The 20,878-nt window shown below is 43.8% G+C and overlaps 1 protein-coding gene across 1 annotated transcript in view; it reads left to right on the top strand.

Moving 5' to 3' along the window:
* GPR158 (G protein-coupled receptor 158) overlaps window positions 1-20,878 on the top strand; it is a 385,566-nt gene that overhangs the window by 224,016 nt on the left and 140,672 nt on the right. The window contains exon 5 of the mRNA XM_014608949.3: window positions 3,889-3,957. Coding sequence (XP_014464435.2) covers window positions 3,889-3,957 — 69 coding nt within the window. The remainder of the gene's footprint in view (window positions 1-3,888; window positions 3,958-20,878) is intronic.

A 20,878-nucleotide genomic window follows, 5' to 3' on the forward strand; every position in this document is an offset into this window, starting at 1 on the left:
ATTATGACAGGGGCTGTTGCCCCCAACAAGGGCCCTGCCGCAGCCCACTGCAGTGATGGGGTGGGGGCACAGCCAGACAGGGCCCCTGTGGGGGTGCAGGGATCGGGATTATTCCTCCTCCCTCCTGTGTCCAGTAGAGGGGACAGCAGAGGGCTTATTCTGCTGCAGGGAATGAGCACGGTGGTGACAGTGGGCAGTAGGGTTAGAAGGGAGACTAACCCTCCTCCCTGCCCCTCTCTGCCTAAGGGGCCATGGGGCCCCACTGCTGCAGCAGCAAGCGGGGAATGCCTGGTAGACCCGGGTCAGGTCCCTGCCAGTGGGATCGAGAAGGGGGAATTGAACCCCTCTCTAGCCAGTTCAGCCCGGACTGGCCATGCCCCCCTAGCCTAGCCTCTCTGCAGCCAAGGGCACACTCTAGCACCCTCTGGTGCCTGGCCTGAGCAACTGCAAACCAATGTTCCCACTAAGGAGCAGCGGTCCATGAGTGTGCTGCCTCGGTCTGTGAGCGTGCTGCCTTGGTCTGGAGTGGTACACTTACTGAAAGGGGCTGGGGGGCAGGGGCCGGGGGCTGGGGCCAGATGCCAGGGGCCGGAGGCTGGGGCTGGGGGCCAGGGGCTGGAGGCTGGGGCTGGGGGCCAGGGGCCAGAGGCTGGAGCTGGGAGCCAGGGGCTGGAGCTGGGGGCTGGTGGCTAGAGGCTGGGGTCGGGGTCCAGGGGCTGGAGCTGAGGGCCGGTGGCTGGGGCCAGGGACCAGGGGCTGGAGGCTGGGGCCGGGGGCCAGGGACCGAGAGCTGGAGCTGGAGCCTGGTGCAGGCTCCACTGGGTCCGGGGAAGTGTTCTGCTCCCTTGCATCAGGGTTGGGGAGTGGAGCACTTCCCCAGAGCTGGCGGAGCCCACCCCAACCTCCATCCCTGCCTTGCAGTGGCTCCTCCCTGAGGTGATGCTGCCTGCCCCAGTGAGGCTCTGCCGGCTCCGGGACACTGTTCTGCTCCCCAACCCTGATGCCATTTGCCGCCTCGCTCCCTGGGGCAATGCGGGGAAGTGGAGCACTGTCCTGGGGCCAGCAGAGCCTCACTGGGGCAGGCAGCGGCTCCTCCCTGAGGTGAGGCAAGGCAAGGATGGAGGCTGGGACGGGGGACTGGCATGGGCTCTGCCAGCTCTGGGGAAGTGCTCCACTCCCCGACCCTGATGCGGGGGAGTGCAGCAATTCCCTGGAGCCAGTGGAGCCCGCACTAGGCTCCCGCCCCAGCCTCTCCTGGTGCGCGGCCTTGAAAAGGCTGTGCACAGCCACACTTTTAGTTGTGCGTGGCCGCACACGCATGCACCTTAGAGGGAACCTTGCTGCAGCCATGTGCTTGCAGTTCCTCAGTCCAGAGAGAACATTTGTCCTGTTACAAATTGGTTCAACCTAGGCAGGTTAGACTAATCTGCAAAGGTTGAATCAATTCAGGCTCCAGATTTTTTAATGTCTGTCCCTAGCTTCACTGCATAGTCTAGGTGCTGCTTTTTACAAATCCAAGGCTTAATGCTGTTCCATTGCACATTTCAAGATTAACCACTTTCCACCTTATGGACTAACCATATTTATTTCTAATATTTCCTTTTCAGCCATTAACTAGTTTTTAGCATTTTTCTTCTTGCCCTGTTGTTGCCACGCTCCCTTTTAACAGCCTCTCATGAGAGAATTTATCCAGATCCTTATGATAGAATAAATAAATAAAATGCACTAGTTGTTTATTATCCACTGTTTGGTTAATTTTTTTCAAATAAATCTGTTTTCAAAGAGGCACAATTAACTCTTACAAAAACTGCTAAATTTATCCCAATCGCGTTCATTATGTGCTTTATAACTCTCTGTAATGAATGCAGTGTCACACTCTGACAGTCATTACAGAGGAAAATATGGAAATATTTTAACATTTAGGATAAGCTTCCTTAACCAAAGAAGTTGCTTGGCTCGTCAGTCTGTGGGGAAGCAGCAATGCCTAAAGACAGCTGCACCATTTCAGCAGAGATATTTAATGATTCCCCAGAGTGGAAGAAATGCAGATTTCTTTCTGACACTAGGAGGCATAAAGTATTCCCACCAGAAATCAGGGAAATAGAACAAGACTGTTTTAATCCCTAGGGATCCAAGAGCCTCTATACTATCTCCCCCCCAACTTTCCCTGCCAACCTCTGCATGCTATTCAACTGCTCTGTGAATTTATTTTAAAGTATTATGAAAGATGATGGGTATAATCTAAATTGTTGAAACCATTATATTTTAACCATCATGAAAATTAAAATTTTCCAGATGCATTGATTTGAGTGTTCCCGGATACTGTATGCAAAAACAGCTAAGTTGATAAACACATATACAATATGAATTCCTAAAATGTGGGAAAGTGATTAGAAAACATTACTTCCAAAGAGAGAGTATTTTAGACCTATGACATTGGGAAGGGATTCATTTAATGCTCACATCCATACATTTCAATGTCCAGAATCTACAGGACACTACAATAAAGACTTACTCATCTTCTGAGTAGGAAGAAGGAAGCTAGATTAGGCTTTAATAGTATCTGGTACCATAGGACTCTGCCTTAGAGTAACCACAGCAGCCAAAACCATTGTTTTCAGAAATGATTTTTCACACAGTTAAAAGTCATTAGAAGTTACTGGGTCTCGCAATACAAAAGCATAGTGAGAATTTTCCAGTCTTTAAATTTATCCAGTGAAGACCATCAGATACTAGTAAAAGTTATCAACTGAATTACTTTGGGGGGAAATGAAAGACATTTTCAGTTAGATTGTGACCTCTGTGGATAGTTCATCATAAAAGCTTCTTGCAGTTTGGCCAAGAAATGAATACCAGCACCTCCATTCTTTAAATCTTTTCAAATAGATTTTTAAAAGATGAATGGCATATTTATAATACACATGGTGCTACCTGGTCAGAACCATAGGGAAGATTTACGTGAGTTTATATGAGAATTTTCTAGTTGTAAGCCAGAAGTTTTTTTCAAAGACTGGACATTGCATCTTTTCTGTTTCTCTGAGGAGATGCTTCCTATTTCTACACCACTGTTTCCTATTTCCACACCACTATTTGAAAGGAAACAACTAGGCTTATAGAATGGTTTATTATGACACCTTAAGAGTAAGGTTGATCATTGAAGGAAGAGAAATGCAGTATCTACATTTTATCTTATTATATAAGCTGTAGACATGCTATATATAGGTCACTTAACTTTTTGAAACAAGTTTTAGAGAGGGGAGAACGGACTGATTAATTGTTATTTTACTTAAAGGAGTTCCCAGATTATAATGGAAAGACAATGTGTTGTCATTAGGATATAGTGGAAAAGGGTAAGGTATGTGGTATTTGGTTAGATTTTAACTCTTTAAAAGTCTGGATCAGTACACTCATAAAAAAAAAATTGGACAGGAAATATTGTTGTATGCTTTCTTTCTACAACACCACATTTAATTTAGAAAAATGTTAGACTTGTGTATTACAGAAGTATTAAATATGCATGGGAAGATGATTGAAAGACTAGAAAGTCAATCATCACAGACAAAATTCTACCCTTAAACTTGTATATACAATTCCCATGTTCCATATTAGCTTACCTATTATGGTATTATTAAAGGCCATCCAAACAAGTTTTTTTGTGTAATTGACATAAAAAAAAAGTGAAGGAATGATGTCTTGGGGCTGAAATCTATGAAACTTGAACTATTATAACGGATTACTAATGTAGGTATATAGGACATGCCAACATGACATACACTATTGTGCTAAGCGCTGTGCTGACAAGTAGGAAGATTTCTGCCATAAAGAACTTAGAACGTAAATAGGGAATCTCTGGTATTTTCTTATGTCTTGTATCTTTTTTCCCCCTAGAGCATAAGGGCTTCTGGCCTGGTTCTTCTGGAAACCATCCTTTTTGGATCACTTCTTCTGTACTTTCCGGTGAGTTAAGATGCTATTTTGAAAAAGGGTATTACTGATAAAATTCTAAAACCTAACATCAATTGCTTGTGTGACTAATACAGATATCAAAACTGTACATATTAGTTAGACTAACATAACTGTAGCAACTTGCCATTTTATCAATATAGATGTTTAAACAAAATATTTGTGATAATTCCCTTCCAGGTATGGGGAATGCAAAAATGGCAAGATTGCACATTACAACTGATATAAGCAATGATGTTTAAAAATACATAAATATCAAATTTGTGAGGCTGTCTATTGTTTGTTTCCAATTGGGAAAAATATTAATACTGAATTAAGCTTGAATATATCTATTGCTACTGTGGAGTTTGTTACAAAGCTGGGTAGCTACTTAAGTATATTGTTAGCAAGTATTTATTAAATGTTTCTGAAACTGTCCACTGACATCTGGAATAACTGGTGTTTGGGAAGATGTGTGGTTGTTATTTTTATATCATAAGTGGGCACAGAGCAATATAAAGTAATGCAGTGGAGAATTCATACTAAATAGTTCTTTTAACTGGCAATGGGTTTTCTGGAATTTTTTTAAGGGGAAGCAGTAAGGTGTTTTACTTTTATATAGAGTCTTAAGCTTCTGCAAGATGATACAAAACTGAAAGTTGGACAAAGGAGCCTTTTAAATGGCTCTGCTGCCCCCTCATCAGCCTCTGAATTCCCCACGTACCCTCCAGTTGGCCACTCCATCCCCTGATCTCTGCCCTGGTGCCTCTCTCAGTTAGCCTGAGAACAGCCACAGCAGTGGGATGGGGGTGAGGGGCATTCCACTCATTGCCTGTTTCCAGGCTCCCTGCAGCTTGTGCCACCTGGATTCAGGCCCCACAGCTGCCTAGCAGCTCCTCTTCCTCTCCCCCACCTCTATCTCTCTTGCCCCTCCTTCTGTTGAGGGGCCTGGAAGGGGCTGAATCTGGATGCACAGGGCTGGCATGGTCTGCAAGGACCCCAGGAGCAGGCAGGGAGGGGGAACCCTCCCTAAGGGTGCCTCCTTCACTCTTGAGCTGATCAGCGCAGTGATCCAGGGGTTGAGGGGATGATTGTTGTGACAGGGGAGTGATCTGGGGATAGAGGGGGAAATTCAGGGGGCTGGGGGCCATTTGGGGGGTAGAGGAGGGAGCAGCCCCACAGCTGCCCACCCATTCCATCCACTTCCTCCCTCCTCACTCACCCCATCCCACTACCTGCTTGGCTGTTCCCAGGTGTCAGTCCAGGGCCATAGAATCTTGAATCATAGTTAGTCTACCTAGGAACAGTACCTCCTGGGATACCGGAGGACCACAAATTGGTGGTTTTATCTCGGGTGAATACCCAGAAGTTAACTGCAGCTAGGTAGCACAGCTCAAAGATAATCTTTGCCTGAAGTGGCTTAACTTTAAGATGCTTAGAAGGCATTTAGCACATGGTAGTGGGCCTTACTGTGTCATCATTCCAGGTTTAAGTGCTCTTAACATGGTCTAATTGTAATGTGTAATCTCACTCATTCAAAGAGGGCACAGGAGAAGGCTTAGGAAGAGATGGAGGCTGGTATGGGATAATGGATTGGTTTGAACATGGTACTGTTGTAATATAGTTTCCCTGGTAACCACAATACTTTTGTTGCTCTACAGAGCACCAACCAGTTAATGAGAAGTTGGAAAGCAAAATGCCTTGCCAAACACAAAAACATTGCAAATATGTAAAAAGAGGGGTGATGAGTGGCATAATAAATACATTCTCCCTGGAGTTTTTTCTAAATTATTGTTCAAATTGTGTTACTCTTAGATTATAGGGTTAAAATACATGTGTTAATTGCTAGGATACTTTTATTTAAAATTTCATCTTTAATTTTGGTTGTTAAGATGTTTTTCAATATTTGTGAATTTTAGATGTCCCCATGAGAAACTACTAGCGAGAGACATGTTAAGGCCAGCCAGATAGGGCATTTTTACATGTGCTTGTGGGGGGGAGGCACTTTAATTAGGGAGCGCTTTTAATTAAAAACATCCAAGTGGCATGTATATCAGTGAAAATATATATATAAAAGTGAAAGTATATCTGAAAAAAGGTGGTGGGGCAGTTTGAATTAAAGCTCATTGAACAAGCGTTAGTTTAAAGAGCTCTGCTGCCATTTTTTGGTGTGGGGACACTAATACACGATGCCAGAGTCTGCTGGAGCTTGTTTATTTCTGTGCTTCAAATGACTCAATTAATCGAGTGTGCTTTGACACGTTGGATTTCCCTGTACATGTACAGGAGCTTGACATGCTTGGAACAAAAATATAATCATGGTTTATGTGTTCAGCAAAGGGCCAAAATGGCTCTTATGCAGTCAGAGTGATGGGGAGAGGAAAAGAGAAACAGACATTATTGCGTTTCCTATCACTCAGGGAAAAGGAACATGCCATCCAATCCAAGCATTGGGCAAGATCACAGTGTATAGAGAGCGGGGATATAGGAGGCCCCATGTGAGGTATGCCAAAGAGCTTAGTTCCACTCTTGCTTTGCTTTCTTACCAGTTTGCCTGCCCCTGATTCTTCATGTTTCTTTCTAGCTTTTGGTCTTGACCTAATTTCTTCTCCCACAGACTTTTGTCTTATGAGGCTATCTGCCTTTGGGGTCACTGTTTGGGTGCTCAGTGTTAGTAGATGTTTATATCCTTGGTAACATAATATATTCTCCATCTGCAATTGCATGAAGGTTGATGGATCTGGCCATTGTGGTCCAAGCAGTCACAGCCTCTAGGCTTGTGTAAGGAAAAAACAGGAAGATGTCAAACATTTCTCTCACTTTTTACTAGCATTCAAAATTGGTCTGTTACAGCTGGGACAAAATATAGCAACACATCTTTGGTCACCAAGAATGCATCATCATGGTGTTCTGCTTGCTGTGGTCAAGTTCAATATCCCTATATCCTGATGTTCAAAGTTTCTATAGGACTGGTCTTTGCCTCTCTCTCTGTAACCAGGCACTCCTATGATGGCTTTGTTACAGTAAAACACTGAAACTATCGAAGAGAAAAGAGCCAGGAAAATAATCAGTTTTATGAAAAAAATGTAAGTGGTTTTCATAGTTGTTTAACATTTGGTTTTGTTCTGATGTGACACAAGAATAAGAATCCACAAACTGGAATGTGTTAAGTGTGGTTTAAACAAGGACAGTGGATTCTTATCCCGTTATCTGAATTAGCTTTTGTGGCCCTTTTGTTCCTATGGGTTCTTTGCTTGTTTGCCTCTCCCAGTGCTGTCCCTCTCCCCACTTTCTCTCCCTCCTTTTTCCTCCTTTTGTATTCAAATCACTCACTGCACTACACTCTGATCTATGCTGTCCTTTCCTAGCATCAGATGAAGTGAACGCAAGTTCATGAAAGCGTGTACTCTATAAAAATCTTATTTAATCTACAATGTTCATATTTATCCAGTCTTCTGCCTGACTTCAGACTAACATAGATAACTACCTCTCTAAACAATAAGACCATTCAAAAACTTTCATGAAATAATGAAAGAGAGCGAGCACACACCCCATTCTAGAATAGGCAATAGCCAAATAGCTCAGATAGTCACCTATGAGGTAGAGACCCAGGTTAATTTCCTGCTGTGCCTGATTTGGAGTTGGGATTTGAACCTGGGTCTCAGTCATCTCAAGTGACTGCCCTAACTATCAGACTAACAGTTTCACTCAGTTTCTCTGATTGGAGCTGATCAACATTGTATTACTTAAATATTAATTGGGCCAGAGTTAGTTGCAGTTGTTAGTTGTTGGTGTAGTTGCCTGCATTGTGGGAAACCTAAGCTCAAGTCTTTGCTCTGGGCAGGCATGTCTACATGTGTGCTTTAATGCATTAGCCTATTTTAATGCTCATTAAAGGATTACTAAAAACCATGGGCACTTTTACATGTGCTTCAGGGGTGGGGGCTCTGAAAGCCACTCTAATTAAAGCACCCCTGTGTGTTGTGTATCAGTGTCCCTATACTTAAAAATGGTGGTGGGTGCACTTGAACTAAAGCTTGCTCAACAACCTTTAGATACAGAGCACTTGCCGCCATTTTTAAACACTAAGATGCTGATACACAAGATACAGGAGACTGCTGAATTGTGGCAATTGCATCGCTCCAGCAGACTTGATTAATCGAGTCTGCTCTGACGCACTGGGATTCCAGCATGTTGGAGTAGCCTCGGTGCTCGTGTATAGGTGCCTCATGCTATTTAGTTAGAGTGCATTAAAATAAGCTAATGCATATTAAAATTGTGCTCTTTAGTTAATGTCTATTAAGACAGGCTAATGTGCATTTTCCTAGTACCTCACAACAGAGAGCTCCAATACGTGTGCAGGAAGGCTGCTCCAACCTTCTGAATTCCAGCACACTGGAGCGGGCTCCATTAATTGAGTCTGCTGGAATGTGGAAATTAACATGCTTTAGCAATGTCCTGCATCACGTGTTTCAGCATCCCTGCACTGAACAGTGGTGGCAGGGCACTTTACATGAAAGCTGGTTTGATGAGTTTTAGTTCAAAGTGCCCCACCACCATTTTTCGGCACAGAGATACTAATGCACATGATGCTCCAGCCTCTTTTAATTAGCACGGCTCTTGGAGCTCCACTAATTACAACACTTCCCCACACCTCCTGGAGCATGTGTATAAATGCCCGGAGGTGCTAGATTTAATGTGCATTAACTAAAGTGTGTTAATTCACATGTAGATGTGCCCAGGCAGTAAGAAAGGAGCTTGAACCTGTATTCCAAAGCCCAGGTTTCCTCCACCAAGTCACCTGGCTGTTAGCTAATCCAGTGTGGGATTCCCTCTTTGGTTTTCACAAGAAACTCCAACCTAGGCATTAGAAAGTTTCTACCAAAAAATTAGGTCTTAACAAATTGGAATTTTTGATGGAAAATTGTTCTGCTGGAGGGAGAAAAAACAAATGAACCCTGACAGCTTTACTATCCACCCTTGGGGAGGCTTGTCATACACACCTTTGACCAGAGCCTATCTGAACTGTAAAAGCCATTCTTTTAAGATCTGAGAATGACCACTTCTAATAACTCACGTTGTTCAGAATCCAAATGCAAACACATATCTAGATTTCTTTTTATATCGATTGTATTCTCCCACATTCTCTCTGGTTAGGCTTTTTCTCACTCTCACACAATTAATCGCTAATCAAGCTATTACTCCTAATACCTGAGACCAAAAAAAAGCAAAGGAAAAACTGCTGTTTCTATTTTTAAATGTTTAGAGAGGGGCTTAGATACCATGGTAATGGAGATCTACAACTTAGATGAACAAATACTTTTTGAACCAGTTTTGAAACTAGGCTTCTGTAAAGTGAAGAGGATGTGGGTTGATGCATTACTTTGGAAAGAGTCCAGCACAGACAGAGCAACAAAAATTGCTAGAGTCCGGGGGGGAGAGTTAGGGTTAGGGTCAGAGAAATTGTGGAACCTCCATCCTTGGAAATTTTCAAGAGAAGGTTAGATAGACACTTGGTTGGAATGGTTTAATCAGGGATAATCCTGTTTTGAGGAGGGGCTGGACTAGATGACCTTGTGAGGTTCCTTCCTGCCCTATTTTCCTACAGTCCTATAACCTATAAGGTGACTAGACAGTCACCTTGCTAGGGTCACCTGACCCCCAGTTCTCTTTCCTACTTGGTGCAGTGGGCTGGACCCGATGATTTTCCAAGGTCCCTTCCAGCCTTACAATCTATGAATCTATGAACCAGTATCAATATTCATGATTTTTTGGAACACCACATCACAGGCTTCATTATCTTTTGCTCTCAGGCATAAAAGTGGATCCTTATCAGAAACAGAGATGCCTGTTCTGTATGCAGAACTCTGTTGTTAAACCTGTGAGTAGGAAGAGACTGCCTTTTTAGAGGTGGAATTTGTGACATTCTACAAGAAGCATAATGATGCGGCTGTGAACCCAGGGCAGCTTCCACACACAGGAACAGAAGTGACTTCTTGTTGCTGATTCTGGTGTGACTGGGTGTGGCTGTGGTGGTTGCCATTTTTTTCCAGCCTCCCTCCCCTCCCCCTGCCAAGTCAGTGCCTAAGGAGGCTGCCCGGATCACCCTGCCCTAGTTATGCCACTGTATTCTACTGTATATAGAGTGTATCAAAGTCTGTGCTAGTCAATGAGAGGAAGCACATAAAATAAAAAATATCAGGCCTGGGCCTGATCATTCATAAAAGAAATGAATTATTTGTACCCAGCTGGCATTGATTCACATTTTTTGTCATACAGAATGGGTAGAGTGTGTATGCCTGATTGTCATATTGGGCAAAATTTACACATGTGCAACAGCTCCCCATATCAAATTTACATAGTCATCAGCTGTCTTGGTCAAATCCTTTATTTATTCTCTGCTATTTTGGATTTTTGTTGCCTTTAAAAGGTTCAAGAATATATACGTTTTTAAACTCAGTAAGTCAGAATAAATTTAAGGAAGTAATAACAGATTGAGGAAAGTCATGAAAGAGATGGAAATGCCCAGGAATAGGATACTTTTTATTTCATAATCATAAGACTACAGTGGGAATAGTTATTTTTCTGTTATGTGGTAGATGACTATTTTAAAGCTTAAAAATGGGTGAACATCTCAACTTGCACTTTTAGACTTGCTGCCAAGCAAGTTAAAGTTGTTCATCAGACATTTTGCTGCTTGTTGGTACATTGCTATACTGTACACAGCCAGCCCCAAATGTCTCTCTTCCCTTCATTTTATTCAAGTTGAATTAATATCCTGTATTTCTTTGGCTTTGATTCTTTTTGCACAGAGAAGAGAGAGCTAGTTGTAGGTTTCTGATTTTGTTAGGATTGGATGTGGAAAGCCCTGATTCTATCCTTTGCTTTATGTCTTTGTTCCACTCATAAACCTAGAACAACCCCACATACATCCTTTTATCCCAGAGAAGTGCTTCGGGATTACAGCCAGAAGTGGTGGATATTACTCTATCAGTTTGTAATTCAATGAAAATTCCTGCCTGTGGGAGGAACTATGTATTGGCTATCTCCTGCCAGTTTCGGGTTATTTTGTTTGTGTTTGTCCTTTGCTTTTTGCAATCCTTCCCATGTTCAATTGCTGTTCCAGTTTTGCCTCATTTCAAGTTGGCCTCCTTGCTTTATAATTTTCTTTTATGTCATCCCTATCTTTGTTTGTTCAAGCATTTATGCCATGTAGGACCTGAGTGCAAAACCATTATCAAGGTCACAACTTAGCTCAATTTGGATACTAGTCATTTTGTGTGTCTAAATGTTCATTAATGCACAGTAGTTACTGCACACTTAATTTAGTACTTGTATAATGAAGTATTAAATAAATATGCAGTAACTGAAGTTACTGCACGGTAGCACTGGTGAATGCCTTTTTAGTGATACTAGTGAGCAGTAGCCTAATAATACTGCACAGTAGTGTATTAGCTCTGTTTGAGCTACCACATGAAGAACTGCTGAAGTACAGAAGAAAACCCCCCACAAATCGCACACCGCTGGTTATGACATATCACCCCTCCCTCAAACCTGTACGAAAAATCCTCAAACAACTGCAACCCATACTAAAAAGAGACCCTATTCTTAAAAAGATCTTCCCAGAGCCACCCATCCTAGCCTTCAAACGAGCACCGAACCTCGCCAACCTCATCACCAGAAGCAAACTTCCTCAAGCCCAGAACACACCAAAAGGATCCAGACCGTGCCAGGACAAGAAATGCAAAACCTGCCAGCACATCTCCACCACCCCCACTATTACTACACCCCACAACAGAGCCATCAGCATCCCAGGATCTTACAGCTGCACCTCCAGAAATGTAATATACCTCATCCAATGCACCAAATGCCCTGATGGAAAATACATAGGAGAGATCAAACAACATCTGCGCACCAGAATGAATGCACACCGGAAATCTATCAAAGACAGAAATACCCAATTACCGGTGGGAACACATTTCTCACAGGAGGGCCTCTCTCTCTCCAATCTCTCAGTCCTGATCCTCAAGGGAAACTTACACAACACATCCCAGAGACGAGCCTATGAGCTCCATTTCATCAACCTGCTGGATACTAGAGATCATGGACTAAACATAGACATTGGATTTTTGATACATTACAATCTGCCTGGCAACTGACTCCCCAGCCCAGCCCCTGGCGTCTTTACTTTTCATTCCATCCAGGAAGAGCACGCAGCAACTGCTGCAGCGTCCTTAGCCTGACAAAGCGTTTTTGAACCCGAAAGCTTGCTTAATAACTATTCTCCAACAATTTGGGTTGGTCTAATAAAATATATCAAATTCACCCGAGGAACCTTGTCTGCCTTGGAGCTATGACACACTGCTGCGCAGTTACCATCTTGTGTAGATGCACCCAGTTTCAAGTTTAATAGTTGAGTCCTAGGTGCTTCTGAGTCTGCATAGCATCTGGTCACTGAGTTTCTAGCTCAACATCTATATAGGTTGCTCTTGCTCCCTGTCTAAGCCCTTGCTTGGGCTGCAGGACTCCTATCCACCTTAAACCCAAAAAACAGTACTTCAGCCCTCTCAAGCTATTCTCTTCAGTTGCTTTCAAACTCTGTTCCTGAATTCAAACAAACTGTGGGTGTTGTGGCTTCTGGGGACAGTGTGGCAGGAGGGCAAGAAATGCAGATTTAGCAAAGAGGTTTTTCTTTTCTATGTGCAGTTAAGAATCTAAATACACAAATATAGAATGGAAGGGATATCTGGCTTGGTAGCACTGATGAGAAGGATCTAGGAGTTAAAGGAAAGACATATTGTATTATCTATTTCAGCTCAAATGGGTAGGTGATGGATTAGATTCACAAAAGACTTCTGGGCCAGTTTCTGTTAGTGCTCAGCCAGGACCTGATTTCCAGCAGTTTGCCACACCTCTAGCCAGATTTTAAGATACTTGGAACCAAACATTTATCTCTTGCAAATATGGTCACTTCTTTGATGCCTAAAATAGAACAGGGGTCTTTTAAAAATAATTGGCTTTGACTTGCACAGTTGCTTTCCCTTCACATTATCTTTAAAACTGTGCAATATCATTATGTAATTTTTCGCATAATGTATGTAATATCAGTTTTGCGAATGCTACCTTCCACAGTAACTTTATCTAGTTCTTGGAAGGGCATTGAGGAGTTTTAAAAGCAACCAGAATCCTAGTGGTGGAACACTAGTAAATGCCTTTAGCACTCTTCTTACATGGGCTCCAGTAACTTCACTTGTCATCAGGCTGGTGGAATAGATATACTGAGTGACATGTGACTTGCTAAAGCTCATGTAGCATTTCAGCAAAAAAGTCAGACATTCAGTGCATATGTCCGGATCTCTAGTTCCATGCTGTAGCCATAAAAATACTCTGCCCTATTTCTGGGCTATGTTGCCCTTCTTTTCAACTCCCTGTGTATAGACTTTTAATTAGTAGCATGACCTGACGTTCTTATTATGAGAAGGGAATAGGAGGTAATGGCTTTTCTTCTCTAGAATGACCTGTCTATGTTATTAGCAGGCATCCGGGTTTTCTGTTCACAACAGAAACACACGGTGAAACTGGATTTTCTCATTTTAAGGTGAAAACCTGGATTCCTTCCTTTTAAAGGAGAAAAACACAGGAAATAGTGGATTTCTCCTTGAAGGCTGGCAGAGTTCCAGCCTGCAGCATGCTGCAGGGAGAGGGAGGAGAGCGGTCAGGCATGTATGCATGTACATCTGGCAGTGGCGGGGGATGGAGGGGAGGATTGAGGCCCCCATAGCGAGGGAGAGACGGAACTGGGCAGGACTGAGGCTGGGGCTGCTGCCCAGCTTGGGTGGTGTATGGGGCTTGGGGCCTGGGGTTGAAATGTGCAGCTGCAGGGCCTGGAAGGGGAAAGGGTTGGGGCCATTGGTGGCTTATCCAAGGGCTGAGGAAGAGCTGGCTCCCCACCACTGTGTGCACTCCTCGGGTGTATGGGGGGGCATATGCCTCCCAGATTTGTGCACGGGGCAGGAGTGGGCTGCCCTTTGCAGGCTCAGGCTCCCTGCCCTGCTGCCCTTCCCCTGGGGCCTCTGCAGCCCAGCAGGTGGAACCTGGCATGGCAGGGCAGAGCAAGGCAGGGAAGCTTTGTGCTACTGCTGCAAGCCCCCTGTTACCATGGCAAGGCACTCCCTGCCTGCCCATTAGCAGGGGGTTGGCAGCATGGATTTATAGCGAGGGGCACTGCGCCATCACCCTTGCTGCTGCCAAGCAGGCAGGGGGTACCTTGCCATGGTAGCATGGGGCTCACAGTGGCAGCATTGAGCTTCCCTGCCCCGCTTTGCCCTGCCATGCTGGGTAGCAGAGGCCCCCAGCAGGAAGGGCAGCAGGGCAGGAATTCTGAGCCTGCAGTGGGCAGCCTGCACCTGCCCCCGATGGGCTCTACTCTGGCCAGTCACCTGTAGTGGGGGGGGAGCTGTTGCCTCCCACATGTGGCAACCAGGGGTGGGCAGTGCTGGGGGGTGGGCGGGGGGCTGCAGACCCAGGTCCCTGGCTTTGTAACCCTGGAAACAGGTAGTCCGCTCCAGCTGTGCTGGGGGGCGGAGGTCTGTGGGTGGGAGTCAGGGACATCAGCAGGGCCAGGGTGCTGTGAGTGGGGAGTGAGGGGCACTGGCAAGACTGGGGGTGGGTGGGGGGACTGTGGGTGGGTAGTGAGGTTCATCAGCTGTGTCAGGGGGTCTGTAGGTCAGAAGTGAGGAGCAATGGCATAGGCAGGGCACCGGCATATCAGGGCTGCTCACTCAATGCCACAAAGCAGTGGGGGGGGGGGGGGGGCAGCCGCAGCTGGACCTGCATCTTGGTGAGTAAAAGGGAAGCTATGATTTTCCAGGATAAAAAAAACCCAAATCAAAGGTCACAATTTATAGGTATTTAGAATTTATTTTATTGTAGTGATTGAAACACTGGTAGGCTTCCAAATTGCTTTAAAATTGTAAATATATCAATAAAAAATTGTGTTCAACAAATATATATATAACCAGTGATCCTGGTGTGTGTGTGTGTGTGTGTGTGTGTGTGTGTAGTGTATATATATTTTTTAGATATATATATATATTAGTGGTGTTTCATTTTAATAATGGAAAAACATGGATTTGGGGGTTTTTAATTGGAGAATTTGTGATTTTTAAACAGAGAAAACCAGGATCACTGGTTATTAGCTTGGGAAAGGTGTACCATGAATGTTGGAAGTAGAGGATTAGCCCACTGTTGCTCCTTTAATCATAGCACTAAGCAGAGCATTCAGCCCCAAAATATTCATTGAAGAAATGAATTAATAGAGTTCATTGGCTGTTTATAATTTGCATGCTGATGTTTACTGATGCAAACTAATGCAGACGTTTCTGCCTTTTCCCAATGTATTTAGTATTGCATGTACTGATATTGCCAAAATAATTTTGTAAGTCTAAACCACTGATTACCAAACATAGTGACTTTCTTGAACATGTTTGAAGAAATAAAACTAGAATATAGTGGTTCTTGAATGAGAACAAGTGATAAAGCTTGAGATAACATATTTTCACTGCATAATTCAAGACAGCATAGTTTCTCAACACTGTCAAAATTTGGGAAGTGTTTGTTAAGGCTGCAGAAATTCCTTCCCACAGCACTGGAAGTTTGGAGCTTGTGCTATAAACTGGCCAGACAGCTCTAAAAGCCTTGTTCCTTATCTTTTCATGACTTACTATATGAATTGGGACTTCTCCTTATCCCCAGAATCATTCAAGTGGCTTTTATTCCAAATGCCCTTTACTTTTATTGTTAAATTATTAATATTGAGACAGTTTGTGTCATTGCACATATAGTATCTGTTGTGGAATAAGGCCTTACACACATTTGGGTTATGACCAGAGAGACCTTCAGTAAGAAGAAAGGTATGATTTAAGAAGCATGCGCACAGGTGGGTGTGTATTCACTTGAAAGGAAGCTTATTCTCCTGATAGTTTCTCTGTGAAGGACCATCATATGTTGAAACTTCACCAACAATGTACAGAGATCCAATATCAAACTAGCAGTTACTGTCATTTGAAGGCAGACCCAGACACAGGCATGGGCAAATTGGGTGGCTGCCCAGGGCCTGGACAGAAAGGGGGCCCGAAAATGAAAAAATAATTACAATTGCAAAAATAAATTTAATATTGCGCATATACAGGACTGGCAATGTTATCAACTGAGAACAAACTATTTAAAGACATTGATACCACAGAAGTGATAAAGACTTTTGCAACAAAAAAATTATCATCTTGCAAAGGGGAGCCTGATACTAAAAGTTTCCCCAGGGCCACCAGGAGTCTAGGTACGGCACTGGCTGAAGGGCCAGTGTAGATTGCTTTCAGTTCAAAGCTGGACAAGACAAAGCAGAAACAGCCCCAACAACATTGGTTTTGGAACCAAATGGATCTTCAGTCTACAGCTGCAGTATCCAAATGCTCAAGGTATACAGTAACCTTATTACCAAGGGGAATATTTGCTTAAAAGAAAAATAAACTGTTATTTTGCTGCCTCTTATTGGTCTTGAGGCTTATTTTAGCTTCATTGTCTTTACTAGCAAGACAGTGGTACTAAATCAGGAATTTACTGGAGTGGATATGTTAGACAATATAGAAAGTAAAGAACTTTGTTTCACTGCAACAAGCCAGTGCAGGTATTGTCCCTAGTGCCCAGTCATGCTCCACTGCAGATTTTGTGATTAAATAAGCTTACTTCCATCTATGATTGTTTGCAGAAAGGATCCTAAATTAGTATTTCCTCATCAGCTGAGTACTCTAAAAATATAACTCTGACAGTAGTAATACTTTCTCCTAAAGTCAGTATAAAACTTAGCTATTGCTTTTTTTAAAAATAAATTGACTCTTTAGAAGACCATAACATTGAGAATAAAAACCTGATATGCACAGATTAAGAAATGTGCAGACATGACATATGTGCTAATTTTAGGACAATAACAAATCCCAAAGACTTCTAGCGTAAAAAGTGATAACATGCATATGATTAAAGAAGTATATTTTCTGCAGATTCAGAATTTTTGCATCATTTTCCAGGAATATACAGGTAGTGCTAGAACTAGCACAGCTTAGTTTCTATTGATTCATAGATGCTATGGTTGGAAGGGACCTCAACAGATCATCGAGTCTGACCCTTGCCTAAGCAGCAAAGAGCACTGGGGTTAGATGACCCCAGCCAGATGCCTATCCAGCCTTCTCTTAAAGACCCCCAAAGGTAGGCTATGGTAAGAGGGAGATGAATGCCTAGGGCCTCTGCATAGCCCCCAGATGCAAACTGTATCCCTGTAGGACCACGGGCTGCCCATTTTTCATGGCCAAATATTCTTGGCCTTTCTGCTAAGATTATTCTAAAGGCAGTGAGCCATGGCCAACTCTGTACCCAGGAGCTGGTGTTAAGACCTTCATTTAAGTTCCTACATAGGAAGTATGAGCGCTTGAAAATGTAACCCCGAAGTCTGGGCATTGTGGCATTGAGCATTGTGAGGGAGATGCTTAGAGTCATTCTGGACTGAATGTATCCTTTCTCATCTGATCTTGGAAGCTAAGCAGTCATTTCAGTCCTGGCTAGTCCTTGGATGGGAGACAAGATGGGGATCCTGGGTGATGTAGGAAAAATGGTAAGTCATGACTGAACACTTAGCAAATGTTAGGCTACAGAGATTTGAATGAGCAGGACTTTGGTTCTGTTGATGATACTGAGCTGACAAACAGGAAGAAAACCAAAAAACAAACCCCAAAGATGCCACTTGTTGTTATGGAATGGTAATTCTGTATGGTATTTTGTTTTTATATGACCTCTTCTTGGACCTCATCATGAGGACATGGGACTGAGAGTTGTTTTCTTCTGCGTATGGCATAAGTGAAAGCCAACTAGAAGTAATAGGAAGGACTTTCTTGGAATAACACAATATGAAAGAGCAAAGAAATGGGGGGGGGACAGGGAATGGGTGTGAGAGAGGGTGGGAGGGTGTGGTAACCCCCCCCACACACACACTCCTCCCCAAAGTGCACAGCCCCTGCTGCCGGTGGCAGCAACAACAAGTAGCAGGTGCTCAGAGCACTCATGGCCCATGCAGACACTGCAGCCCTTATGGCCATGAGCTATAATTACTGTTGGCCAAGGCAGCACAATGATATTCTGTTGCTCATTCTGCTTCCTTTGTAGAGGAGTGCCAAGCTTGCCTATCATGGGCCGTATCCACTCAGGATGTTAAGTCCAGCCAGCAGACTGTATGTGCTGCTTAATGCAGTCCTTGTAGCAAAGTTTGGGGCGGCCAACTTTCCTACTGCCTTTTTCAAATTCACTGTGCAGAACTCTCTTAGGCAGTTGCTTGTTGTCTATATGTATGACGTAGCTGACCCAGGTTATTTACCTCTGTGCTGGCATGGCTTCCACGCTTGGCATGACTGCCAGTCATATTACTTTTATTGTTGGTGATTTAGTCAGACCATTTAATACCCATTATGCTGTGTAGGTGGTGGTGTTTGCAAGCAGTTGAGTTTTTTTTATATGGCGACGATAAAGGGGGCAGGTCTTTAATGAGTGTAGAAGACAAGGGAGCCCCACAGCTCTGTAAATTTGGCATTTTGTAGACACTTTAACCCCCCATCTTGTCCATAGTCTTTTTTTGTAGGTGACTGAAAGCTGAGGCAGCTGACTTTAAGCATTTGGCTTCCATTTAATTTTATTTCTGATGGTGATGGAGGGTGATCGTCTTCTGATGGGAGGTGGTTGGTACAGGGCTTTGGTTATCTTTACATTACTACTGAGGCCAAAAAGGGATGCAGCGTGGGCAAAGGAATTCAATAAATGTTGCAGAACTTTCTCAGAAATGCTGAATCATCTGCATACACTTTGTTGGGATCCTTTACTTCACTTCATTGGGATTTGCTTTTGGCCTTGAGTCGGCAGAGGTTTAGAAGTCTGACATCAAAGCATGTTGTAGGGTGACACCAGTAGTGGCAGTACATGTGGCAACTTCTAGCACTCCAGCCAAAACAGAGTAAATAATGTAGGGGAAAGGACACAGCCCTATTTAACTCCATGGGCTACAAGAAAGGAATCAGATGAGTTGGCATCCACTGACACACGGGCCTGCATGTTGTCATGGAAGCAGTGGATGAGGTCAATTAGTTTGTCTGGGCAGCTGAACTTTGCAAGAAGACAGCAGAGAACAAAGCATCCAGTCAAACACCTTACTAAAGTTGACAAATGCAACGTACAGGATTATTTGTTGTTCAGCAGCTTTGTCCTATAACTGGTATAGGGTAAATATCACAGCAGCAGTGCTGCATGATGTTCAAAAACCACAATGGGATTCAGGAGTACATCATCTACAATAACATGAAGCCTTCTCAACAACAGCTTACAAAGGGTCTTACCAGTGATGGAAAGGAGTGATGGAGTTTTCTATTGCGAGTCCTACCCCATGTAGGCTGGTGGCATTTTGGTCTTCCTTATAACCTGACCAGTAGAAAGTGATTTTTTTTCTCTAAGCACACCACTGTCGTTTAGTCTAGTCTTGGATAAGATAGAAATATTTATTTGATGCCTGTGTACTACTAATGCAGTTTTGTGAGCTAAATTTTCCTTTAAGTCAAGTAGTGTACAAATGTCCCAGCATCCAGTTTGTCAGGTTTTGTCTGTTTTTGTGATTGTTTCTCCCACTTAAAAAGGAGATCCTGCTGATCATGGGGAAACCAGCCAGGAGTCAGTGAGAAGAGAGCTTTTTTTACCCTGACTTTTACAGGGGCCTCCTTGGATTGAGGCAGGTGAGTCCTCCCTAATAAATGGGGCTGCCCGGTCATTTTGTCTCATGTTCCCATTGCCAAGTGAGAAACATGTGACTATCACACCTAGGCCGCTCATATGGAGATAGTTGGCTATTGGATTCCAGCTTCTCAGGTCTGTTGGCACCGCCTAGGAAACACTTGCTGTGAGTCATTTTGTGAAGGGTTAGTTGATGACAGTGAAGTATTGGGAGAGTGGAAACTGCTGGTACCAGTAGATTGTCCACACAAAATAATTTAATGTGCAACCTAAGGTGCATAGTAGCAGGGTGCATACTCTGGGACACTGCAACCTTTTACCCAGCAGACAACTGAGGCTCAACAGCTGGAGGGTTCTGCGTCTGCCCCGCAGTGCCTGCTAACTCAGCTATGTGGCTCCTACTGTTGTCCAAAGAGAATCCTCCACCAAGCACCTGGAGCTTAGTGTCCATTGATATATTTTAGGATTCTTCTGCCCATTTGAGCCTAACCATTTGCCCTGCTGCCAATGAAAGTTGTGCACCTAGATTTACCATTCCCAGAAACAGATACTGGACATTAGCCCAGATGAGGGCTTATAGGAAAAGCAGGGATGGCTTCTGGAATGACTCCAGGATGAGGTTCTAGGCAGGGTTTCCATTACCACAATAAGCCTGCATCCAGTGTTGCATGAATACAACTATACTGCTCCTGGTTCTGGAGCTGGAATGTGTGAAGCTAACACAGGTTGCTTCTGGACAGTGCTGCCTTGCTCCATTTAGAGATATTCTTAGGCACATGTTCCACTTGTGAACCTAGCTTGTCATTGTTTAAACTACTGCAACGTGTCTTGCCCATCTTATTTAATAAACTGTGCATCTCAGGAAATATCTTTTGTGCTATTTGTCAAGTGCCAGCGTGTAGCACGTTGGGGTTCCAGAGGTGGCTGTGATGCCCCATGGTGGCTCCATACTCTGCCACTAGGGCACCTTTTCTTCTTCCCTGTCACTTCTTGATGGAATAATAATAGTAATGGGGAGGCTGCCCATGTGCTTTTGTGTGGCCCCAGTCTAACTGGACCCCCACTGGGGTTCCTTGGCACCATACCAGTCTCTACTATGCCCAGGCCTCTGGCTGGGCCTCTC

This window comes from Alligator mississippiensis, chromosome 5 (genome assembly GCF_030867095.1).
Source record: "Alligator mississippiensis isolate rAllMis1 chromosome 5, rAllMis1, whole genome shotgun sequence".
Classification (NCBI taxonomy): domain Eukaryota; kingdom Metazoa; phylum Chordata; order Crocodylia; family Alligatoridae; genus Alligator; species Alligator mississippiensis.